Raw genomic sequence first — 12,935 nt, forward strand, 5'->3', positions numbered from 1 at the left:
TTTAAAGGGAACAAAAAACTCCCAAAGCTAATGAATTCCTTAATCTTTTGAGAATCATGCTTTCTTCAGCAGTCTTTGGGATCTGGATTATTCTCTTCCTATTTTTATATACATTATAAAACTAATATGTTGTAGATATAATTTAATCACATGATGAAATCATTTTTTCCTTTAGGTGGAAGACACAGGAAGATATACATGTTTGGCTTCTAGTCCTGCAGGAGATGATGACAGAGAATATTTGGTGAGAGTGCATGGTAGGTTTGGCCAGAAGTTCTAAAATCATTAGGCTACATATTTTATATAACTTAATTACAAATTAATTTGTTAGCAATTAGATATATTCATATTTTAAAATTTTCTTTTCTCTTTATTTTTTGGTTCTGATATTCTTCCTAAAGCACTTTCCTACATAACAAAAACAGGAAGGGGATTTGAACAGTCACATTGGAGCCAAGCTATTTTTCTCTGGCTTCAATACAGAACGTTTGGGCCTAATGAACAACCTGGAAAATGGATAGTACTTGGCTTTATATTATTGTGCTGTCATTGCACAATAACGTTCGGCCTTTAATAGATATTGATTTCTAATTTAAATTTTGAGGATTCATTTATTTAGTTGGAATTAAGTGTGTTCAGATGAATAGATATTTTTCAGGCTACATTTTTATGAATAGGTAGTGACTCTATATGTTAAAGAATACCTTCTGATGTCCAGAGGCAATTAGTAACAAGCATATATTTAATTAACAAGGTCTTTCAATAATTTGATACATTCTAAGATGCCTTCTGGGTAATTTTTTTTGTGTGTTTAACTATTGGTTGAATAGTACAACCCCAAGTTGAATGGTAGAATGGTAGAATGTCAAGTCTACAAGTATTTTTGGAATCAAAAAAAGAGATAATGTAATGATTTCTGACATAATTCGGAATCTTTTTACTTTAGAAGTGCTAAAGTTTTTTCTTTTCATGGACTCTATGGATACTATCTCACAGTAATGTTTTTAAATGCTTAAAACATTCATTTTTCTTTTCTAGAATACAGGACTACACAAGAAAATAATTATATTGAAATATAGTAATCAAATTATATTTTTTAAAATTCATAGTTTAAAATCCTTGGTCTGGCGGGAAAAAAGGACAACATAGAAATTAGGAGACTATGGGTCTTGTTCTGGTTCTGAATTGGGGAACTCTGAATAAACAGCCTCATCTTTGTATCAGGAAAATGGGGATAATAATACTTACTCTGCCTCATGAGGTTGTTGACCTCTAACTAACTTACTAATTAACATCTAAGTTAATATGTATGGAAAGGCCCTGAAATTTAAAAAGTGTTCTCCAATATGTATACATATATTGTATTTAACATATACTTTAACATAATTAACATGTATTGGATTACCTGCCATCTGGGGGAGGGGTTGGAGGGAAGGAGGGGAAAATTTGGAACAGACTCAGTGCTGAAAAATTATCCATGCATGTATCTTGTAAATAAAAAAAAACTATAATAAAAAAGTGTTCTCCAAGCATATATTACAGATTAGAATAAATTGATTTGTTATTTGAGGCTTTTAATGAATTTTTTGTCATATACAGTGCCACCTAATATTTCTGGGACCAGCGATCTTCAGGACATCATTGTGTTACAAAACAGACAAGTTACACTGGAATGCAAATCAGATGCAGTGCCCCCACCCATAATTACTTGGCTTAAAAATGGAGAGCAATTACAGGTAAACTTCAGATAGTTTAGTTTCATGGATATTTTGTTGAAGAAAAGAAAATACAGTGCGATATATATATACAGTGCACTGTTCTTACCTTTCCTCTATAGAATGACTGTTATTAGATTCATTGGAGTTAGCTATTTAACTCTGTGCCACATATAAATGTTCTAAAAAATCAGAATGCTTTGTGATACAAGCTTGAATTTGGTTATTCCACTGCATCCCCTTTGAGATGATGAAAGCCCTTTCAAATTGACATGACAATGGGTCTCTGGGACTAACCTAACATTGGACTTTTCAGTTTGGCTGCATGTTCCCTTTGACCCAGAACTAGATTTGGATCACTTAATAGAACATTACAAAATTCCTTAAAAACAACTTTTGGACTTAGTAGAATTGGGAAATTGGTTTCTGAAGAAAAAGAATTCTCTAGGATCTCTGTAACCCAGGAATTGATTGACATTAATATCCTCCATGTGACTTTTTAGGGTCTGCTTGATTCAACAGAAGTTGATGCTCTGATCTGGAATGTTTTGCCTTTGTCTTAAATGTTGAATTCCTTGATTCCTCTTTCTTCTCTTTATTCTTCCTCAGCCCAAAGCAGAAATATCAAAATACTATTGATATTATATGGAAAGGGGAAAGGAGGGAAAGGAGGCAATTGTAATTGATGAAAGGAATCATAGACAGGAGTTTAAGAAATCTTGGTTCTAATTCCCATTTAGAAAATGCTTGGTTAAGTCACTATAAATAAATCACAAACTTCTAATGACTTTGTATGAAATATTTAACATCTGCCCTTCTCATCAGAATGATTTAGAAAAATAACATCTATGAGAGGAAGGCACATGCATTTGTTATTCAGTCATTTTTTTAATCATGTTTGACTCCTTGTGACTCCATTGGTGTTTTTTGGGGCAAAGATACATCATTAGTTTGCCATTTCCTTCTCCAGCTTATTATACAAATGAGGAAACTGAGGCAAACAGAGTTCAATGACTTGTACTGGTAACTAGTAAGTGTCTGAGGCTAGATATGAATTCAGGTTTTCTTAGCTCCAGGCATGGCATGCTATTCCCTATAGCAACTAGTTTTCTTGTAGTCACAGGCATAGAATAGTGCTAATAGCAAAGTCAAGGAGACATGAGTTCATTTCCAAACTTTTACACAAATTAGCTGTCTAATTATGGATAATTCACTTAATCTCTTCATGCCCCCAAACAACTTATCTGTTTTGGGGAGGCAACTTTTGGTAGCCTGAAATCACTGGTCAAAATCAGAAGTTTTGCATGTTTCCTTTGGAAGAAAGCATTTCTGGTAAAGTAACCTCATTTGACCTAACCTTGAGCTTTTTTTACAGGTTAAAAATGATCATATTAGCATATGTAAGCATATGTGCATAAATTATTGTATCTGTGTTTCATTTATTTAATTTAGGCAACTCCAAGAATACGTATCCTGTCTGGTGGGCGATACTTACAGATCAACAATGCAGACCTAGGGGATACAGCCAGCTATACCTGTGTTGCAAGTAATATTGCAGGAAAGACTACAAGGGAATTTGTTCTGACTGTACATGGTGAGAAAAAAAAGCATTGATTTTACACATATTTAAAGTGTAGCCAAATATTTCCATAATAATTAAAAACAGAGATTTATTTTAACATTTTACATGCTAAATGTTGAATAACATTTTATGCTAAATGACATTTTATAAGCTAAATCACTAAAGTTAATTGCTTTGAAATACAAGATTATTTAGTTTCTATATAATGGCTATATTTCAAGCGAATTAAATGTAATTAAAATCATAAGTAGGAGTGTGTGTTGTCTAAGCTGTAAGTTAATCCAAAATGATACTATATAGAACACTGCTCTTAGGAACAGCCCTAGAATTGAATATCTGGTATTATTCAGAACAAAGTATTTTAAGACAACATGTATCTAATCCTTCATTCATCAGTCCAACCTATTTTTCATCTCACCTATGTTGATTGTGGCCTAGAAATAGATATTTTTTAGTTAGAGATAATCATCTCTAGCAGATAAAATCCAAAGACTAAGCTTTGCCAACTTTCAGAGAAAATATTTCAGATTTTCTCCCTCAAATATCACTCAGATGTGTAACCTGTACAATTATGTGTATTGGTGAATGACCAACTAATGTCACTAATGCCAGTATTCAAATTCAGGTTTTCTGTTCCCAGATGAACTCAGTGTGTAATAAAGTGAATTGCACCGAGGACTACTAAGATTAATCACAGATGTGTGTTTCTTTAAAAATCCCATTTCTGTTCTTCATTTAAAGAAAACTTATGCCAGTGTCAACATTTTCAAACTATTCTTTGGCCAAGCAGGAACATGAAATATCATCTTTAATTTGTATCAGACCAAATATGATTTTTATTGAAACTTCTTGCAAGGAACTAGATTTCTCACATGATATCAGAGTTTTAAAGTTTCTTCTTTGTATTGGATACAAGGTATCTTGAGTAATGGCATCCTTAATTTTCAGAACTAAAACTGATTGTAGTTCTATTAACACAAATCAGTTGAAGCCAAATCTACATATTTAACTCAAAGTTTAACTTGTTTTACCCTTTTCAACATCTTAAGTGAGGATGTGTTTCTAGTATTAACTGAATATTTTATATACAGTTTCTCCAACCATAAAAGGTGGCCCTCAGAGTGTTGTTGTTCATTTGAATAAATCGGCTATTTTGGAATGCATAGTTGAAGGTGTACCAACTCCAAGAATTACCTGGAGAAAAGATGGAGCTCTTCTAACTGGGAATAATGCCAGGTAATATTGAGAGTAATGTTTAATTTTAAATAACCTAGTCTTGTTCTTGAGAGAAATGACATGCTGTGAAACTAGAAGTATGAATTCTTGTACCTTTGGTACATTATTGTAAGCCTACTATATGTTTGAAGCAACCATTGTTCCCCTTACTCTAATATATTAATGGTGGAATTATATTAAAGAATTATGGATAAGAGTATGAAATATTTAAGATATATAACCAGAGCTTTACAACAAATTTCATATTTAAGATCTTCAAATACAGGCCCTTTTGCTCTGAGATTTGGTAATCTGTCTGCTTAATTTTATTGAATTATTGGAAATTTACTCAACCTAGAAAAAGGGTCATGACTAAGAGAAATTTGACTAAACAAACTTTTTTTAAATAAGGGAAATTATGTAAGACAAATTGAGAAAAGTTGATGCTTATTCTCCTCAGCATGTTATGAACATGACTAGCTTTGTTTGTGGCTTTTATTTTAGATATTCTGTCTCAGAGAATGGATTCCTTCATATTCACTCAGCACATGTCAGTGACACTGGCAGATATTTGTGCATGGCCACCAATGCTGCAGGAACAGAACGCAAGCGAATTGATTTACAAGTCCATGGTAAATAAGTGTGTCTATAAACATCCAGAAATACAGTTGGAAAACTTCAAGGATATAAGTTAGCTGTTGATATTTTGTACTGACAGTTTTCATGAAGGTCCTGACATTCTGGGTTATTTAAGTATATTACATTTTATAATAATCAAGAATTTCTGCTGAAGGTTAAAACAATGAGCCATGTATATAAATTTAGAGAACCTTATTACATGACTAGCTAGAAATATAAGAAAAGCTACAAATGAAGTATTTGAATACAGGAGCAAAATACATTCTATTTGTTTTTTATTTTGTGATACATTTTAGTCCCTCCATCTGTTGCTCCTGGACCTACCAATATTACTGTTACTGTAAACGTTCAAACCACTCTGGCATGTGAAGCTTCTGGAATCCCAAGACCATCAGTAAGCTGGAAGAAGAATGGACAATTTCTTAATGTGGATCAGAATCAAAATTCCTACAGGTGAGAAGTAATTCATCCTAAAATCTCATTTCCCATTTGACAGTGGGAGAGAGGAAATAAAGAAAAAGAAAAGAAAATTTAAATTTTCATCAGTGACAACAGGACAGAAAGTACCTAACTTAAGGAAAGTTAACTGATAAGCAAATTGTAGAAATTTGTTTCTTATCCTACACACACACACACACACACACACACACACACACACACACACACGCACAATGTATTTCTGCCAAATCCTCCCCAAACTGTCCAGACCTCTATTTGTCAAATCTAACAGTTTTTCTCTTAATTCTCATTCTTCATATCTTCTGCGATATTTAAAAACCCTCTCCTTCTGTACACTCTTTTTCACAACTCTTCTGCCTTTTGGTTCTCCTCCTTATCTGACCTCTTACCTTACCAGGTCTTAGAATCTTATCCACTGGGTGTGTAAGCAAGACTTTCTTGGATGCTCTCTTTTTTCTTTAGTGTTTTTCAAGTATCATTCTTTGTGCATAACCCAAAACCTATATGTAATGATATGTAAATTATTTGTGAAAGCAGTTATGTTGGTGTGGTCTCATTTTATGACTGCAGTTTGTCATGCATGTGTGATTCCACTAAACTGAATCTGAAAGTCCAACATAGACCAGATGAAACCTGACTGAGCTGATTTCACCACCTTAAGACAGTTCTCTGTCAGCAGAGGGTTAGATTTTATGCTAAATTATGTATGGCATGCTCTCTTTTCATTTCATTGATTACTTTTGCTATATTGTAATTCTGTGGTTTTTAAGAATAGATATTATTCCAAGCAAATATACAAAAATTATAGTTTCTCTTATGAGTGCTAAGAGCATACTTTAATAATGAATGGATGCCCAGAAACAGGAAGCTCTGAATTGAAATACAACCTCAGATACTCATAGTTTATGTGATAGTAGGCAAGTTATCCATGTTCACACAGCTGACCAAGGGAAATTATGACCTTGGGTCTTCTTCACTTCAAGTCCACTGCCTTATCAATATCATATTGTTTTTCACACATTAAAATTCCATCTCCCATAGTAGGGACTTTATACTGGTTATCTTCCACATCTGGAATGCTTGCTTTTCTTCTTCTACTCTCTAGAATGCTTTCTTTCCTTCCAGACTCAGCTCAACTATCTATCTTGAAAGGCCTTTATGCATACCCCACTCCCATCTATTATTGCCTTACCCATTAAGGTTATTTTCTATTTGATTTGTTTAGATTTCTGTCCACCAATACTGATCACAACTCCTTTGTGAATAAGTAAATTGATTTCAGTAATTTTTCTTGTCACACTATCTTTCATGTCAGTGAAAGATTCACCTTCTAGACAAAATGGTCACAAGCCTATACAAATTTAGCTTTTCTGGTTCTTAAAGAACAGTGTTCTATAGTCTGTCAATGGGGCCATACTCAAAACTTTGCATGTTTTACAATTTGGTAGGATTTACAAGAGATTATATTATACAAATGTGACATTTAAGAATGCAGGCTTATCTTCATGTTACCATGAAATAGGATTTACTGCTTCATGCTAAAAAGCAATTTCTTTATAAGTTCCTATCCTCCCTTGTCTTTATTATCTTCTCTTATAAAATGAAGGAATAAGAAAATATTTATTAAGCATATGCTTATGTCCAAGGCATTGTGCTAAGTGCTGGAAATATAGTTCTGTGAATACAAATGTCTAGAGAGAAAGATAATTATATCCAAAAAAATTTTTTAAACAAAATATTAATTGTTACATATTAAATATCAATTTCCAAACTGTTATGTTCAAATTAGTCATAAAAGGAAGAAATAAAAATTTGTTGGATCAAACTCTTCTGTGAGACTTAAAATAATTGTTTTTATAACTTTTTATTCCATTCTAGGTTTATATGCCTCTGAATATGTAAATCTTGAGGAAATCAAAACTTTGAATTATTAGGGCTACTGATGAACATAAATTAAAAATTTTAATATATTCAAAATAAATTTCAAGACTATTGTATCAGATTTAGAATTATATGTTTACAGAGAGGCATTAAGATTAACAAAGCACTTTTTGTATCTTCATTTAATGATTAGAATAATTCTGTGAGGAGGGTGATGCCATTATCTCTCTTTTACAAATGAAGAAACTGAGGCTGAGAGAACTTAGGTGACTTGCCCCAGATCATATAAGCAGTGGCTAATGTAGAATTTGAACTCAAAATTTTCTTGACTCCAGATCTGATACTCTTGACTTCTCTGCTATCTGTTCACCTTGAAGAGAGCCTTATTTTCTCTCTTAAATGTTGTTACTGTGGCAGAACCTAAAACCAACAGTACATACAATGTCCAATGAATCTTATACATTCACAAAGATGCCTCAAATCAAAATTTAAGTTAATTAAATCAATGTTTTATTTCAAGGCATCAGCTAAAATAACTTAATATTCTCCTGTGACTTATTAAAGAACCAATGCCAATTCCAAGGCAAACATTAATAAGCATATCCAATCGCTTTAAGTATGCACATGCACACATATTGCTGATGCTTTTTGCCATCCTACCAATTACTATTAACACAGTACCTGACACATAGTAGGTATAATGCAACCATACCTTATCCTGTCACATTGAATTTTTCCTTTCCTAAAAAAAAAATTAAGAAAGCAAACCCCCCCCCCAAAACAAAAACAAACAAACAAAAAAACCTGATACAGAAATTTTGTCTGATAAAGTATTCATTAATTTCCATTTCTCTGGAAGGTAAGAGAGGAGGTAAATTTCATTATCAATATTTTCTGTGAGATTCTCAAAAGGTTTTTTCTTCAATTATTCACATCTCAACTTCTTTGAGTGATCTATTCAGATATACTATTTTAATCTTTGTGCATATTGTTCTCTTGATTTTGCTTGAAAGTGGACTTTAATTATTTTAATATTAATCTATCTTAAAGCTTCCATTATTATTCTTTTCCATTGCCCCATCCCAACTGAACTAATCATGCAGCAAACATAGTCCAACATCCAAAAATACATGTCTCATTTTAGATTTTAAATCCATCATCTCTCTAGCAGGAAAGAGATGGTTATAATTCATCTTCAGTTTATTTGACTCATGGATTATGATTGCATTAATCAGTTTTAAATTCTTTGAAAGTTGTTTTCTTCGGTTGCATTATGCAGACTATTCTCCTAATTCTACTTGTTTCACTCTGCATTAGATCTTAGAGATCTTCCTTGTTCCCTCTCAAACAATCCATTTGCCTTACTACTATCACAGGAATATTCAGTTACATCCATAGAAATGATTTCTTTAGTCATCCCCTGAAAGGTAATTGTTTCCTTAGTTTCCATTTGGGGCCAATACAAAAAGAACTGTTGTAAATATTTTTGTGCGTATTCATCCTATTCTTTCAGGACTCTACATAAAACCATATACTAATTATCTTTAGGAATCATGAAAATTTTCCCTAAAAAAGCACATTTTACACAATATTTTATACTATTAATTCTATTTAAAGATTCATAAAATCATAAAATCATTTTTGCAATCACTATGAACTTTCTAAACCAAAAAGTAAGTAGGATGAGGTGGAAAACATCTAGACTTCAGATACAAAAATCCATTTTTTCATCTTTTCTAGCATAACAGTTTGGATTTTGGGTATTTCTAGGATAGTTGATTATTTTACTTAATAATGTGTTTATAATAATTTTATATGTTTATAATATATATAATTATAATATAATAATTACTTAAATTTTTTATAATGTCTATAATAATTACTTAAATCCATGTGTTTTAATCAATGCCTTATGAAATAAAAACTCTTTATGAAAAAACTGAGCAATTCATTACGTCCTGTGTAATTCAGATTTTTGAAACCTCTTTCCTAGGTTGTTGTCTTCAGGATCTCTAATAATCATTTCACCTACTGTAGACGACACTGCAGTATATGAATGCACTGTGTCAAATGATGCTGGAGAGGATCAGAGAGTCATGAGACTCACTGTACAAGGTATGGTTTTATCACAGCAAACATGCATATTTACTTTGTTATAACTGCTATTATATCACCCACCTCTGTGGCTTTCTCAATTCTGTAGTCAAGTAGCATTCAAGTAGCAGAAACTACAATATTGAATAAAGTGGAACACATAAGTTCCCTAGGAAAGAACTCCATATTTGATAAGATCCCTTGAAAAAACTCTGAAGCAGTGTGGCAGACTTAGACTAATACCTTATTGCATATATCATAATATATTCTAAATGGATACATGAACTTAATAGTCAAATTATACTATAAAAAAATTAGAACAGGAGCTAATCCATATCTCTTATTCCTAAAGGTAAGACTTGAATTCTTAGCCCATCAAGTATAAGAGGTACTTCTAAAAGTTGAAATAGATCATTCTGATTGTATCAAACTGAAAACCTTGTTCATAGACAAAATTAATGCATAGTTGAACGGGTAAAAAAATACTTGTATAAATTATTTGTCATTAGGGTTTGTTATCCAATACATATAACCAATTAATAACATATTTGATATAATCAGAAATTCCTCATTAGATAATTTATAAAAGAATATGAACAAATATTGCAATCAAATAGCATTCACTGTAAAGAAAAAAAGAAAAAGTTGCATATTAATAATATTTTGGAAATTTGAAAAATACTTATAGTATAATTTCTTTTTTTCTTCTTTTTTAGTTCCACCTTCCATAGCAGATGAGACTACCGATCTGTTAGTAACTAAATTGTCTCCTGTAATGATTACCTGTACTGCTTCAGGTGTACCATCACCCTCAATTCATTGGTCAAAGAATGGAATAAGACTGCTTCCCAGAGGAGATGGCTACAGGATTCTTTCTTCAGGTATACTATCATATGAAAACACAATTTCCACTAGGGTATTGAAATACTGAAATGTCCGTTTATAGAATCTGTGGTTTAAGTGAATTATGATTTCTCTAGCCAGAAATTATCTTTGTTATAGAATTTATTTTAATCCAGTAACATATACTTGTATTTTGTTTTTAAATTATAGTCATTTCTATACATTTTTATGCAACTAGGTAATAAGGTCCTTAACTCTGCTGGTTCCCACCCAAGTATCCTGAGTTATATATAAAAATAATAATAAATTAAAGATTAAAAGGACCTCAAATGCCTAAAGAAGAATTCTTTTACAGTATAACCCCAAAATAGCAAGAGCTTTCTCTTAAAATAGGGATAGGGAATCTGCAACCACTCGAAGAAGCCCATTTTACCTTTGGATTAGCCTCTAAGGTTTTTCTTCTCCAGAACAATCCCAGTTCTTTCAATTTATCTTTGTATGAGATAAACTTCATGATGCCAGTTCTGTTCACAATGCCCTTCTTCAACTTTGACATTTGGGATAGAATACAGTACTCCTGCTGTGGTCAGATTAGGTATGAATATAGTAGAATTATATTCTTTGTTTTCAACTCTAGGCAGTACAGTATAGCCCATGACTAGACATGAGTCTTTTAATGAGCCTGCCTATAATGGCCTTAGCTAGATTAAGGTTCTCTAAGGATGGGGGAGAATTGAGCATTTTATAGGCAGCAAGGAATGAACAAGGAGATAGATCAAGTCTAAAAATGAGAGAAAGATCAGTATGGTAAGGAATCAGGAAGGGATGGAGGTCAAATGGACAAGTAAACATGTGAGGGGATTTTTGTATTATGGAGTTAGGGTGATGAGGAAGCTCAAGCTAGCTAAATTATCATTTGTTTGTGAGAGATGGTAGAACTGAAGTGATGGGAAAGTGCCAATCAGTAAGCATTTATTAAGTGCATGGCGCTGTGTTAAGTGTTTTAAGTGCATTAATTAAATAATAATTCTGATCCCAAGGAACTTTCATTCTTTTTAGGGAGACAGTGTATTCATACATAAAAGAAAACAGCTGGGTTAGAAATAGTGGAGAGAACACTAGACATTAGAGTATTCAGAAAGATCTGCCTTTAAATCCTGCCCCAAACATTCTAGCTATGTAAGCTTAGCTATGTCACTTTAATCCATGTCACCATTTTACATATGAGGACACTAAATTTTGGTTGTATTACACATGCACCTAGGTGACAAAGTGGATAAAGGTCTTAGAGCAGGAAAACCTGAGTCTGAAAAACATTTACTCATATACTCACTAGCTCAATAAGCCTAAGCAAGTCACTTAAACTTTTTCAGCTGTGGTTTCCTCTTCTATAAAATGGGATAATATACCTCCCTAATGGGGGCAGCTAGGTGGTACAGTGCATAGAGCACCAGCCTTGAATTCAGGAGGACCCGAGTTCAAATCTGGTCTCAGACACTTAACACTTCCTAGCTGTGTGACACTGGGCAAGTCACTTAACCCCAGCCTGGGGGGGGAGGGGAATATATATATATATATATATATATATATATATACCTTCCTAATGTGATTATTGGATCAAATCAGAAAACAAATGAAAGTGCTTTGCAAAACTCAAAGTATTACATAAATGATAGCTATCATTTTAAGATTGTACTATATACAAAATAGACACAAGGTAGCTTTGGGAAGGAAGACATTATCAATTGGAAAGGATCAAAAATATTTCATATAGGAGATACTACTTGAATGACATCCTGAAAGAAGTGAGGGAATTCTCTGAGACAGAAATAAAGAAAGGACATGTAAAGGTCTTGAGCTATCAGGCATATGTGGTGTTCCCTCTGAAAGAATTCAGGTTCAAACAGTCTCCAACCCAAGCAAAAGCTTTTTAATAAGGTTTATGTGCTCAGTGACTGGACCAAACTCCTTGAAAAAGTCAGGAGTTCAGCAACGGAAGGTAAGGGTTTTTTAAGAGAGTAAATGGTGCTGACTACATCACAATTTATAAAATTTTAGATTAAAAGAGGAATTTGCTAACATGAGAAGGTCCTAAAGCCCGAGTAGAACTATGCATGTGGTTAACCAGAATGTATAGAGAAAAAACCCACTTAGTGGAATATTAATATATGGTAATAATAGCTTAACTAGCATAGGTTTACCCAAGGGCAGCAACGAAAGGGAAGTGTGCAGGGGGAAAGATTTATTGAGTTGCAGGTCAGTGTCTTGTTCTGTATCCTGTTGGTGCTATTTCCACATTATATTTTGTGATAACCATGATGTAGTGATCTGGTTATATGGTTACAGAACATGCTGGTCTGCTCATTGTTCTAGTGAGACCCATGATTAATGATTTCTGTGGGCCTTGGGGCTGGGAGCAAGTCATCAATCAGAATCCCATCAAAGGCATGTAGAGTACCATTTGAGGAACTGAGAAACCAGTTTAGCTGCACATAAAGTTTAAGAAG

General features: G+C 32.9%; 1 protein-coding gene across 2 annotated transcripts in view; it reads left to right on the top strand.

Moving 5' to 3' along the window:
• HMCN1 (hemicentin 1) overlaps positions 1–12,935 on the top strand; it is a 478,149-nt gene that overhangs the window by 390,454 nt on the left and 74,760 nt on the right. For both annotated transcript variants that reach the window (XM_074308592.1, XM_074308593.1), the window contains exons 70-77: positions 176–257; positions 1,600–1,736; positions 3,168–3,309; positions 4,389–4,533; positions 5,017–5,144; positions 5,448–5,604; positions 9,485–9,606; positions 10,302–10,466. In XM_074308592.1, coding sequence (XP_074164693.1) covers positions 176–257; positions 1,600–1,736; positions 3,168–3,309; positions 4,389–4,533; positions 5,017–5,144; positions 5,448–5,604; positions 9,485–9,606; positions 10,302–10,466 — 1,078 coding nt within the window. The remainder of the gene's footprint in view (positions 1–175; positions 258–1,599; positions 1,737–3,167; positions 3,310–4,388; positions 4,534–5,016; positions 5,145–5,447; positions 5,605–9,484; positions 9,607–10,301; positions 10,467–12,935) is intronic.

The sequence above is a fragment of the Sminthopsis crassicaudata genome, chromosome 4 (genome assembly GCF_048593235.1).
Source record: "Sminthopsis crassicaudata isolate SCR6 chromosome 4, ASM4859323v1, whole genome shotgun sequence".
NCBI classification, from domain to species: domain Eukaryota; kingdom Metazoa; phylum Chordata; class Mammalia; order Dasyuromorphia; family Dasyuridae; genus Sminthopsis; species Sminthopsis crassicaudata.